The sequence below is a fragment of the Euprymna scolopes genome, unplaced genomic scaffold, assembly GCF_053919585.1.
Source record: "Euprymna scolopes isolate OS-2025 unplaced genomic scaffold, ASM5391958v1 sca123, whole genome shotgun sequence".
Classification (NCBI taxonomy): Eukaryota; Metazoa; Mollusca; class Cephalopoda; order Sepiida; family Sepiolidae; genus Euprymna; species Euprymna scolopes.
Genome location: NW_027633129.1, coordinates 62,832 through 77,213, shown reverse-complemented (window position 1 = coordinate 77,213; position 14,382 = coordinate 62,832). Strand labels below are relative to the sequence as shown.

General features: G+C 35.5%; 1 protein-coding gene across 1 annotated transcript; it reads left to right on the top strand.

The window, feature by feature from the left end:
- Positions 1 to 4,988: 4,988 nt before the first annotated feature.
- LOC145273647 (neuropeptide receptor npr-1-like) lies at positions 4,989 to 7,087 on the top strand. Its single transcript, XM_080127086.1, has one exon. The coding sequence runs from the start codon at positions 5,120 to 5,122 to the stop codon at positions 6,251 to 6,253; it is 1,134 nt and encodes a 377-aa protein (XP_079983212.1). The 5' UTR covers positions 4,989 to 5,119; the 3' UTR covers positions 6,254 to 7,087.
- Positions 7,088 to 14,382: the final 7,295 nt, after the last annotated feature.

Sequence of the window (14,382 nt, the reverse complement as noted above, 5' to 3'; positions counted from 1 at the left end):
TGGTTGCAAGATTGAGCGGCTGTGTAATAATGCCTTTGTAATAATGCCTTTGTAATAATGCCTGTTTTATAGATGCACTGGCACTTAAATTTGAAATTCTATGTCCGTCTGTTAACCACGTTTGTGTAAAATGTCAGGTTTTAGATGTGTCCATTCAACTCTACATGTAGCACTACGGTGGGTCAATTATTTCGTTACCCGGTCGGTGACTCAACACGTCTGCAGTTGGAGTTTTGTCATTTTGATAACACGTAGCAGTAGTTCGATCTCTTTCCTTTCTTCTTTTGTTGTTATCAGCTTCTTTTAAATATAAGCGGTTGTAAAATGTTTGATGTTTTTTTACATAGGCATAACCACTTATCAAGGCCCAGAGACCACTCGAGGATAAGGGTTAAGAGTGTACAGTAGTCAATTGGACAATATAGTAATCGTTAGTAATGGAAATTCGGTAAATTTGTTAACAAGTCATCAAAAACTTGTTTACATTGGACTCGAAGACAGCCATATTGTAGTCAGCTGGAAAGCAGGAAAACGGAAGACAATTTCACAGGCGTGCAGTTCTAAGAAAGAGGCTTTGCTTATGGAATCTACGTTTAGGTTAAGGCACAGATAAAGAGTGGGGGGAATTATTAATAGTGTTTTCAGCTAGACGAGTGTTTCTTGTGAAAGTTTAGCGAGGGGGTACCATAGATTGAAGCTCAGTCGAACACTTTCCATGAAAATAACAATACAGCAGAGACAAACTCGCAACATCTCTTCTGTAAGATAGAGGTTGCAGTGAAGAGAAAAGGACATCTCCTACGAGGCTACGAAGTCTATTTTAAACTCTATCAAGGCAGGGCAAGTCCTTTCTAGCAACTCCTGCTCAGATGTGGCAACAGTATTACATCCTTGAACGCACCTGGCTCTTATATAGATAGAGAATTGCATCAGCAGTGAAATATCTACTGGGTCGATAGAAGGAGCCGACCATTTTTCCAGCGGCCTTGGCAACAGATTTGATTACGTGTTCCATTTAAGATCATGAGTAAAAGTCAAGCCCAGAAGCTTATCAAAACTTTAGGTCTCCTCAAGACGAGAGCCATTCATTTTAATTGATGCCAGATGGGGATCAGAATGTTGATGATGTAAAGATAGAAACTTGGTTTTAGATGCATTAAAAGTAACCAGCCACTCCTTTCCCCATTGTACAACGTGATCAAGATCAGAGGAGAGAGAATCGGAGAGAACTTGGTCGTTTACTGTCTTAGATGTGCTACCATAGATGGTAGTGTCGTCAGCAAAAATGTCTACGAATGATGTAAGGATGTGATTTGGAAGATCATTAATGTAGATCAGGAAAAGAGTTGGGCCCAGGATGGACCCCTGAGAGACTCCAGCATTAATACTGTGAGCTTCTGATTTTTGCCCATCAACTACTACTCTTCTGAACTATCAGAGAGAAACGATTTAATAATTGAGAAGACATTTCCAGCTATACCATAGCTGGAGATCTTGTGAAATAAACCTTTATGCATACCCTATCAAAAGCCTTGGAAATAAACCTTTATGCCATATCCTAACAAAGGCTTTGATATGTCGAGCAATTGCCCTAGAAAGGTTGCCTCCGTCGAGAGATTCGCTAATCCTATGAGATATAATTGTAAGCACATCTGCTGTAGATCTAGCAGAACGGAAACCATATTGAGTGTCACTAAGAAGGTTATTTTTGCTGCGACGGTTGATTATTTCTCTATTTAACACAGATTCCAGTACCTTACTCATGACACACAGGAGACTGATTGGGCTGTACTGAGAGGGGGATAAGCGATCACCTGAATTCTTAAATACAGGGCATACTGATAAGGTTTTCCAGGGTGATGGGAAGCAATTCTCCTTAAGAAAACGTTTAAACAGTTTTGTAAGTATCGGCGCTAGTAATGGTTGAAGTTGTTTGATTACTATAATTGGAATACCGTCAGGGCCAGTTGCTTTACTGGAATCAAGGTTTTTGATTAGCTTGGCACCATCACGTACAGATATTTGTATATTACATAACGTTTTTTCTGATACAGGACAAAATATTGGGGGTTGGCGGCCTTGGTCGCAAAGGGTAGAATTAGCTGCAAATTTCTTGGCAAAGAGTTTGGCTTTGTCTCATGCTGACGAGATTACTTCAGGTCCATTGATGATAGTTGGGATAGAACACACGCTTCAGTTCAGGATTCTATTTGTCAAAACTGGTGAGAACCAAGCTGCTGCTCAGCTATTTTGGACTTGTCGGACTGAGCATAGAACTCTCTTGCGTCCTTTATTACTTTTTTACAATGGTTGCTGGCAGTCCTGAAAGCGGTTTTAGTTTCCATACATCTATTACGTTGGAAGCAGTGGAAAAAGTGATTTCTATGCGCAATGGCAGCAACACATTCTGGAGAGAACCATGGCTGGCTGTTAGGCTTTTGCTGGAACTTTTTCGAGGGTATGAAACGATCTATACCTACAATTAACCATTCCGTCAGGACACATCCTTTTTAAACATGGAACGCATAGGTAGATCTGATATAAATGCTCGGAAGCTATCCCAGTCAGCCATAGTGTATCGATATACTGTACGATGGAGAGGTACGTCTGAGGACTTATTCCATTTAATTTTTATCTTAATTGATACAACAGAGTGGTCGGAAGATCCAAGAGAAGACAAAACAGAAACTGAATATAGTTCAGGACAAGTTGTGAGAAAAAAAGTCTAGGAGGCTCACATACTGGGCATCATTGTCGGGCCCACGGGTGGGTTCGTGAACAATCTGAGTGAGGTCATAAGCAATGGAGAAATCCTGACAGAACCTCCCATCACCATCGGTCTTGTTTGAGTGGGTCAACCATTCCACATTGTGAACATTGAAGTCTCCACATACGTGAATGTTAGCTGAAGGATAAGCAGATAGGACTTGGTCAATTTTCTCAGATATGCTTTTAAAGATAGTAACTCCGCTGTTGTGGGGGGCGATAGAGAGTAAATATAAATGCAGTAGTGTGAGCTAGTGTAACCCTGAAGCACATATAGGGTAAGTTAGGATCTTCTCTAGAGATGCCCCTACCACATGGAAAGCCATCTTTAATATAGGCACATATTCCATGCCCATGGCGATCTTGGGGGTCAGATTTGGAAGTTAAGTTAGAGTATCCTTTAATTACGAACTCATCTAGAGAAATAGTCTGTCCAATGCCAGTTTTGCTTAAAAATAAAAGGTCTGGTTTAGTTTCCTGTGATTGGGTTTCAACCTCTGATGTTGCAGGAGACCTGGTAATTGGAAGTTTGAGATCCGGGTTTAATCGTGTATTTTTTCTTGAAACTTGTCATGATGGAGTTTTGGAATTTGTGGACTAGGTCGTCAGACTTGCTTAGAGCAGGACAGAGAGGGGAAACGAAGAGAGAAAAAGAAATGAAGAAAATCTCTTCTTTTTTTTTGTAGCACATGAAAAGGTAAAGCCGTAACAATTACCCACTAATATGGCATCGAGAGGCCCCACCAGAAGCTACTGCATGATCCAGAATCCATTCACCAAATGGCAATACAGCAGCCACAGTACTTTGCACCTGCTGATAGGATAGCCTCCCTAGTGGTTAATCCAAGGTTTGCGTCCCTGGCTATCAGGCGGATAAAGTCAGCCCGGATAAAACGTTTACCTCCAGCACCCTTACTAGTTACACGGCCACAAGGATAGACATAAAAACAGAAAATGTCCGACATCTCTGCCGACTGTTCGTGCAAAATACTGCCAACCTAGAATACAACTTTTTCTTCTCCCTTTGTCAGAAAAATCACTCATTAAAAATAAGGACTGAGGGACAAAATTCAGATATACAATGAAATTTTCCGACAAGTATATAATACTCTGACTGTAATCACTCATGTAGTCGAGTGTGACTGCTTCACTGGAAAAACTGTCATGAAAAATAAACAAAAATCGTTTTTTTGGAAGTGACGTCATATTCTTACTTTCCGCATATCTCTGCACCCGACTAAGGGTCAACATTATGCAACATCTGGACTTCTAAAACGAACAGAAAAAAAAATAGAAAATGAAACTTGATAGTAAAAATGAGTTGGATCAGAATAATCCGTTTTATTTTTATTGCTTTTGTTTTTTTGGTTATTTTTTTACTGTTATATTTAGGTGTTTGTTAGTTAATGTTTTGTTTTACTATGGAGGCAGCGAGGTGAGATCAACTTTTCATGAATTAGAGGATCAATATAGCAAAACGTGTTACTCAAATTATAGATCTGTTTTCCAGCTTTCGAAGCAAATCTTAGCGTGAAGTATTGAATAACAGTTCCTCTTGGGTAAATCCTCCCCCATGTCGTCACAGTAAAAGAAATGAAATAAGAAATGATATTTGAGACGTGGTTTAACGATGCTCGGCTCTTGTTACAGATCCTGCATCAGCAGCAGCAGAATCGGCAGAAGAAGAAGCAGAAGCGTTAGTTTACTTACTAGGAGTTCTCACACTTATTATTAGTGATCGTTCACTGGAAACAACACATCATATTTCCCATACTCTGAGTCTCCCCAGTTTCTTAGTAATCTCCGTTTTTTTTCGATCACCGTTTTAAATCACTTTGCATTATAGCAACGGCCGTTTACTATTGAATTCTCGCCGATAAATGCTGTTCATATTGACTGGAAATTGAGTGGCAATAAATCTACTCAGGATTTCAGTATTCTTGGTACTCTTTCAATGGAGATCTTGATTCTGCTCTCTTTTGTCGGTCTTTCCATTCTCCTTACCCCTTCATGACATTTTCTCTTAGTATTAATGTTTTACAGTTATTATTTTTTACTTTACTTTTGTATTTATTTGTAAAAAAATTTGTTTTGTCCTTTTGTTTGTTTGTTTTTCGTTTTTTTTTTTTTGTTTTGTTTTGTTTTTTTTCGTTTAATTCTTGTCTTTTGTTGCATTATTTTTCATAATATTTTTCTATTGTCTTTGCAGGAATGTCTGAATAAAGTTGCATGTTACATCCCTCGGCCGTGAATCGACAAGAATTCATCTTACATTGTAGAGGTGCATACCTCCATCAGTCATACACACACACGCACAAGAGGCTCGAGCCTCTCAAAGAAAAAACAAGTTAAAATGGAGACGAACATATCGAACGATTCTTACGAAATTCTTCAAGAGCTGAACGAAGAAAAAGCTGACTCTTATTTACCCGTCGTGTTTTATGTCGGAACCTCAATGGTGTTTGGCGCACTCGGAAACAGCGCCGTCTCTTACATTTATTACTGCAAACTTGAAAAAACAGCCACTAATTTATTCGTGGCTGTTTTAAGCGCCTGTGATTTACTTAGTTGCCTCATTTCCATGCCGGTGGAAATCGTCGGCCTTCGCTTCCCACTCACCTTCCACAGCGACATCGCCTGTCGTTTAATTCGTTTTGTGGTCGCCATGGGGACTATAACGTCGGCCGTGATCATATTCGTGATATCGGTCGATAGGTACTTACGCGTGTGTCGACCCCTGGGTCGGCACTTTTCTCGCAGATCAGCGAAAATAGCGTCGGCGATCATGGTCTTCTCCTCAATGGTGCTGGCTTCACCGGCTTTCCTAGTTTTCGGCAAACGGCGGATTCAGACGCGCATTGCCGGCATCGTTGGCGAGGAGTGCTCGATCGCTGAAGGGCTGACCAACACGAATTACCCGTTGGCTTATTACTGCTCGCTACTTGTCACATGCTTTGTCCTGTTCGTTGTTTTGATGGCTTTGTACTTCCTTATTGGCATCTACGTGTGGAGACACAAGAAAAAGAACAAAGGTCGGATGCAGAAGGTAGTCTTTACCCATCCCTCCAACGACCGCATGTCGGCAACCATTTCGTCAAGTAGCGGCAACGTTGAGGAAGACTTAAAGCTGCACAAACCCACTAGACACAAGGTGTCTCGGCCAATCAGCAGTCCGGTTGACCATCGTCAACCAACCTCGGTGCGTGTGTCCAGGACAACCGTTATCATGTTTCTCATCACCCTTCTCTGGATTGTCAGTTATCTACCCCATCTCGTCATGGTCACCTGTGAAATCGTAGTCAAAAATTTCCGCACTTCTCTTGGCACAACGGGGGATGTCCTCTACAATTTATCTTTTCGCTCCTATTTTTTCAACAATGCCATTAACCCCTTCATTTACGGAATCTTCAACCTTCGTTTTCGCAAAGAACTCTTTATTCTTTTAGACAATGTCTTGGGAGCGTGCGCTTGCAAAAGGAACCAATAGATGCACTCATTGAATGTGATGGAGGATCCAGTTTTCCTTAAATCAAATCCCTTTTAACAAATGTTGCCAAATTCATGATTAGAATATATTTTCCAGCAAAATAATGATAAGAAGAAATAAAAGACATGTATACGTATTTCTATCGTTTTATAAAAAGAAAAAAGATGCACACGGATTAATGTTTTATATCGAGAAATATTGACATATTTTGGAAAAAAAATGCACCTGAATACGAAATCTAAAAGAATAATTTCCAGTTAAAAAAATTGAAAAAACAAAATGAAATATTTGTATCTTCAGCTGGAATTTAAAACTACGAACACATCCATCATTCGCGCCAAAAAAAAAATCGAAATGATAAATGTGCTAACGGACATAAAATTGCTAATTTCTGTATCGTCTGCTGGAATCCGAAAATGCACACACATTCAGACGACAATCGAAGTAAACTATTTCGATGAACATTTTTTTTTTAATGGTGAATTCTTTTTTTCAAAATGGCGGAACATTTATAATTTGAAAAGGAACTATTTTAACTGCAACTCCATAAAGGACCAGAAACATTTGTTTGTTTGTTTTTCATACTTAAAGTGAGTTCTGTTCGTTATTGAACAAAAATGATACAACCAATATATTTCTTGCGGCTCAAACCCAAAACTCTCTCGGCAAATAACTGGATTTATGTTCCAGTAAGTCTCATCGTGTTTATAATTTTATCATATTCTTGAGACCAAAACAACGATGGCATAGGACTCGTTTACTGTGTTGTTTTGTGTGTTAATGTTAACAGAATGAAAAACAATTTGTGTTTACGAGAAAGAAAAAAATCAAAACCAAAAATCGTTACATATAAAAATTCTTCATTTTTAAAAATGAAAATTCGATCAACGAAACAAAAGAACAACTCGACTTTTCATACATTTTTTTTAGATTTATTTTCATCAAGGATTTTATTTTATTTATTTATTATTCTACTTTCTATTTTGTAAGTTTTTTATTGTTTTGTTTTGTTTTTTCTTTGGAGTTTTGTACAAATTTTTCTTTTGATTTGTTCATTTATATATAAATATAAAACCTATTCTATCATTGCATAAACCTCAATATGAATACACTCACACACATATACAGAAAAAAATGAAACGTACACACGTAATCATTACACGAAAATAGGTATGCCCGGGTGGAACATTTTGTTTGTTAATTTTGAACATCTAGAAATGAATGAAAGAAATAATAATCCCATTCCAGAGATTGGCGCTACACAATCTACAAAAGCATACACATGCACTGTCTAACTATATACGTGAGTAGGTTACACCCATTTTTCATGTCGAATTAAAAATTCAAAATTGAATCAGTTCTGAATTATTAATTTTATATCAACAACAACAACAACAACAACAACACAAAAATATTCGGTTTCCCAAAGATTTAGCGTGTCTTTTGACATGTTGTTAAATATTTATTATTTATATACAGTTCTTACATCCTAAATTTTAAATTCAAGTTATTTTTACCGTATTTGTAATAATTTGTTTCTTTAAATCTGAATGTCAATACACGCAAAAAGTATCTATCATTCATGCATATATTTATCAGGTCGTACGAATAACAAGTACACGTAAACATAAAAATATTTTTAAAGCGAGTAAACTGATTTATTTTTTTAAAAAATTCAGTTCTTTAAGAATTTAGAATTTTTATTTGTAAAGGTGTAGGTGTGCTAAATCTGTGAATCTTTAATAATATGATCTACGTTACGTAACCGCTCATCAAACTATCAATCACAACCATCAAACCCGCACCTGTCTTATGACGACGCCGAGCATCGTCATGTAATAGTATTGTTAATCACTAGAAGAAACTCTTCAGTTTCAACTATTGGATAGTCTGGTCTAACTTAAAATATAATGTGTAACAGGCCACCTACTCGTTGGACAATGGTCTGTATGTTGATACAAGTCCTCGTGGTGAGTTCATTCTGTGACTATTTTAATCATTGTTAAAACTCTACTTGTAAAGAAAAAGTGTATCAATTCAATGCATTCGAGTAACTTTAGAGTGTGTCGAATGTCACTGTACGTGATTTCCATCGCTACTGAGTACTCTGTAAGCATAGCCTTGTGCCAATATTGGTATTGCCCGTAAATACCTCCTCATAAATGCATACATCCACGCAAATAAAAAGCGTTTCATTACTTATGGAATCTAATTGTTTCAATATATTTACGAAGATGTAATTTTAATTGTTAATTTAATTAAAGCGGCTCTCAATCTTAGTATGTCAGATACAACGTTTCGGCTAGGCAAACCATGCGAGCATCTTCAGGTGAAAATCGAAAGATACGGAAATGTTTGTTTCTTTTCTTTCATGGAGTAAAGCCATAGGTATTTCTTTCTTTCTTTTGTTTTTTATTTTTATTTTATTTGTTTTTTTGTTTTTTTTTGGGGGGGGGTGTTTTTTTTGTTTTTTTTTTGCTTAATTCTCGATGATGGCTGCAGGATATGTGTAGCAGAAACGTTTGAAATATTATGAAGGTTGACAGCTTGAACAATTATAGAATCATCTAATTGTTGTTTTCATCCTTACGGTGTCGATTTCTTTCCGTTTCATTTGTTTTTGGTTTTCTTTCGTGCTATTCTTTTATCCCTCATCAAAACCACGTGACATATTTGCTAGCATAATGAATGATGATTATTCCAAAGAGATTTTTTTTTACCTGCAGATGTTTAGTTCCTTGTCTTCCTCATCCTGGCTTTATGATTCTGCCAACCAAGATCCTTTGTAGATTCTAAACGATATTAATCATCATTTTAGCACCAAAATGTTGGCTTCAATCTCTAGCATCGCGTTGCCTTTTGGTTTTCTTTTTAAACTACATTGTTCCCTCCAATAAAGATCAACGAAAACGATACGTACATATTTTCCAAAACTATATATATATATATATATATATATATATATATATCCACTCCCCCAAAAAGTGCCGCCAAATGGAATCGTTAATAAAATTCACAATCCTTTCTATAACCCAACGATATTTAATACAAATTAATGTCATCTATGCCTGACTTGTCTACCAAAATTCAATCATAAATGTTCAATAGATACATCTGGAGTGCGATGTACAAAGTTGTCAATAACTCTAACACAATCCTCTTCTCTAATTGGCCTAATTTTAGCTGTGGTGGTTCTCTTCACTTCATTAATGGTATTGTTTTGAGAGACATTATCTTTTCGGTAATTCCACAGTAAAATGATGAGGAAGCTTATGATCCGGTCAGTGTAAAGCCTATTCAGGATTACAATTCCTACTATAACTGTTGGCGGTTCATGATTAAAACCTGGTGGGCAAGTTAGGCATAAACTGGCAACCATATGGTTGGATTACACAAATGATTATGAATTTTTACTAATGATTACATGGGTATCATTTTGTAATCACTCTGTGTGTATGTATGTATGTATATATATATATATATATATATATATATATATATATATATATATATATATATACCATCAAAGTCTATCACTCAAAGGATGTCTTCATATAGAACACTTTACTGAATTTTTATACTGTCAAGCAACAACTAATGTGTAAATCGAGCAGCAGACTATAAAAGATGTGTCTGAAAAGTAACGGGACTGATGTCATAAATAATTTCTTTCAATCACAAACCACAAACTACACGGTAAAGTAAAAACATTCAATTGTGTAGTGCACTTTCCCATCCTTTTTTACTACATATTTCTATGTACTGCTATGAGGATTCTTCTGTGACGCTCATCAGCTCCGTCGTTTCGGCCATCTTAATGATCTACGTCTTCCCAACGGAATCTCTTTGATTATTCTCTTGAACTCATGGGGAAAATAAAAGCTTCACCACCAAGATCAGATTAATACGAAGGTGTCTTTAGTAGAGCTATGTTCTTATCAGGCAGAGACGGTTAATTTTTTGTTGATGAGTGTATTGCAGAATCCACGGCTTGTTCCACAACTCTTATCTCTTCTTTTGCGTGGAACGAAATAAAAGACGCGCGATCTCTTTGTAAAGTGATCGTCTGGTCACGTGGTAAGGACTGAGAACAATACCCTTCACACCAAAGAAGGGAATCGACATGACTTTGCTTTTTTCAGACGTTGCCACATCGCAGACTTCCACTAAGTGCTCTGGCGCTTAGTTTCCGAATCATATTGAAAGATCCACGTCTTAATGAAAAGTTTAGGAAACAACAAGTTCAGTTTAAAGACGCTCAATGGTGTCCTGACACGCTTGTATGCGACGCTTCTTCTGATTGTCATCCAGTAGTTTAAGTAGCATTTTTACAATAACATTCATCATTCCCAAATCCTTGATGATAATCGGTTGAACACAGTTCTTCTTATGTCAAGTTGTTTTGTAATCATTTAAAATGTCAGCTGACAATCGTCATGCATCTGTCTTACTCGCTTTACGTTGAGCACAGTCCTACTAGTTGAGGGCTAAAACGCTCCTGGGTGTAGAGATGATTATTAGACTAGCTAAGAGGAGAGATGGAGATAAACACTACATTATTTTAGCCATTCGTGACTATGTTTTAGTTTCGTCATTAATATCATTCTTTGAACATCTTACACTACTGAAACATATTTCTGAACGACATGCTGATATCTTTCACACACTTTCATTTCAAGTGATTGTGGTGGAGTTATAAAACCTGGCAAAATTTGTTGCTTGTAGTTTATCGTTTGTTAATCAGTCCTTTTGGCTGAATGACCTGAAAAAAAAGAGGAAATGTTAACTAAAACATGTGAAAATTGTGTAATGATTGCATAACTATAAGATGGCAATTATATACACCCAAGGTATTAGCATAGATGATAACATAATTCTCCTATAAAGCGTCATGTAATTATATGTGTGTGTGTGTGTATGTGTGTGTGTGTGTGTGTGTGTGTGTTATGAAAAAATTGACGTTTCCCATATAAAGAGTAACACGTGACACATCGTGTAAGGGAGATAACTCCTTCATAGCCATTAGAAGATGCATAGCCGTAGATATCTGAATTCTTATATTTCTCATTATCGCCAAACATATATATATATATATATATATATATATATATATATATTTGTGTGTGTATGTATTGCGTTCTAAGAGAAATAAAATTAGAGTTCTACGTTATGTTTGTTAGAGCATAATATATTTTTATTTCGTACAATAATTCAATCATTTATTGATACCTTCGGTTTCACGGATGCATGTGAATTTCAAATGTCCGTAGCATAAGTTTTGTGTTTGCGTTCAAGACACATCTGCGAATAAAAGTGTGGCATATTTATTTTATTAAAATTGTGAAATCATAAAGATTTAAAACAAAAAAATTAATTTTTAATAAAGATTACGATAATCTACCAATCATTTTCTTCGTTTTAATTTTTGTATGCATTTCCCCACGAAATTTGAAATCATTTAACGTGCAACATCATCGAAGAAACTTTTAACTATGTTGTGTATTTTGTCATCCTAATTCCATTGTCCGATTCGATAGCTATTGAAATCATGTAATATTATTTTCTCTTAATCCTTTTTCCGTTGTAAAAGATCTCTTCTAATTTTCCCTCAGTCTCTTTCTAGCCAAAGGTTTGTTCAAATCGGCCCTTTAAGTTTGCTTATATCTAAGAGAATGTCATCTTAAAGTTCGTTCACATCTAAAGATATATTAAAATATATTATTCCTAATCTGTCCCAATATAGCTTTACGGATCAGTTCATATATAAAAGTTTGTTCAAATGTAATTGCTAGAGTCTGCCTATAGCAAAAAGCCTATAGAAATGTGCCTGTTCAAGTCTTAGCGATCTATTCTGTTCATATTCAAACATCTGTTCAAATCTGCCTCTCTGTTCTTATCTAAGGGTCTATTCAAACCTGACTAGCCGAGTCTGTTCAAAACTGGCTGACTCATTTTAATTCGCGATTCAGTTTCAACCTGCCTTTCCTTTCATATGAAAAGTTCTATTCAGATGAAACGCCTTCCGTGTTTCTTGTCTCTTTCGTTTTAGATAATCTTTTCTATCGAAGTTTCGTTGTAATTGTAACTTTTTTTGTCCCAAAATGAATCTTTCATACATTTTTGTGCGTCACTTATTGCTGCTAAATTATCAGTTGTCCTGATATTCATTCAAATGACTTTACAGAATTGATTTGCGTTCGTTTTCGTCCTAAATGGTATTAGTGTGTAACTATTTATTCGTATATGTATGCACTTATGTGCAGACATGTGTGTATACATTGTTATACATGTGTGTAACTATTTATCTGTGTTTGTATACATTTGTGTGTGTGTGTGCGTAGATTTATTCATTATCACTTTGTTTAATAATAAATCAATCTTGCATTCACAGATTTTTTCCATGTGATAAAAAAACATAATTGGATGCAGAATTGTGAATCTTCCAAGTTTCATCCATCATTTGATTCAACTTTAGAAATTTCAATTTTCATTTAATTCTGTGCCAAAATTTTAAAACCTTTTATGATTTGCGATTTGATTCCTTGTATCAATTCAAAACCAATAATTTCCGTTCAAGTTGAATACTGTCTCAATGATTCCAATGGAAACTCTTTTTGGCAGCAACAAAAATATATCTTACACATGAACACGACAGATCTGATGTTGCCATTTTGTGCTAGCAAAAATAAATCAACTTACTATATAAAATTACAACCCCTATTTACCTTGGATGCGATTAACATAGTAACTCTTCTACAATTAATGATACGAAATAGGTCGCTTAGAACAAATACTGTGTTTCAGCAATAAAAGTGATCCAAAATGCTGGATGAGCAAAAATGCTAAGCAAATCAATATTTTTACCAATCATCAATAAATCAGTATTTTTACCCTACTTGTTAATTTCAGAAACATTTTTTTTAATACTTAAGATTAAACGCATTTCAATATTTCCAGAATCATGCTACTATACACATGTGCATATATAATATATATGTGCCACTTCAAAATCGAAACAAATCTTGGTAAGAGTGCAGAATAGTTAACAGTTAATAAAGCTTAAATAATAAGCAATAACAAATGGCAAATAGCTAATATTGAACGTAGTAGAATTTTATTGTCTACCGACTTGTATATATTTAACGTGCTGAAACCTTTTTTCTTTTTTTTGTTTGTTTTTTTTTTATTTTGTTTTTTTTTTTAATTTAATATGTTCAAAGTGGTCTTTACGACACACGGAAGAAAGGTGTTGAGTGGAGTGTGCCTCATGCAAAAATAATAAACAAGAATATCTTGCGCTACAGTTCGAGTTACAAGAGCCACTAATGTGTGGTTAGTGGTAGGGTAAATCATTTTTTTTTTTCACTATTTTTTCATGAATTACCTCTACAACAGTTATGCTACACGCGCGTGGTCATTTTTTATTTTGTGTCGTAATACATATTTTAATTGAAATAAACTAACTTAAAAAGCAGTTTCAACACGGTAAATGTATACAGGGCGGTAGATAATTAAATTCTACTGCGTTTAATATAAATTATTTGTTGTTAGGTATTTTTACGATTTCTCGACTGTTAACTATCCTACACTATTACCAAAATCTCATTTAATCTATAAATGCTCTAAATAAGCAACAAAAATGGGGGATGAGTTCCATTCTACGTAGATTTGTTTGTTATTTTTCTGAGCGCGGAAATCATGTGTTTAAATTCAATTCTGATTACAAAATTATTTTTTACAGATTTTAATGAACAGATTCATCCTAAACCATAGTTTTTTTTTCTGTATTCATTTTTATTCGTGTATTCTGTTTATTGACTTTTTTATTCGATTTCATATCGATTTTAAAATTCGATTCAATGTTCAAAGTTGTGTTGTGATTCACTACCTATAACCAATCAACCACGATTTTGGAAAAGTATAAAAAATACAAATTTATTTACATATATTTATCAGAATACATCGCATTCCTAGTTTCCAACCCAGCGCCTTCCCCGTAATCGCTGTTAAATTCCAAGTCCGATTTCTTACTAAGCTGAAGAACCAAGTTGGGCTGACAATATGATCAGATAATCATAAATCGTAAATCACAGAATTAGATTACGTTGAAAACGTTACATAACGAACAC

What these genes read in the sequence shown, in the direction of transcription:
- LOC145273647 (XM_080127086.1), top strand. Translation starts at nt 5,120, where the DNA reads ATGGAGACGAACATATCGAACGATTCTTACGAAATTCTTCAAGAGCTG.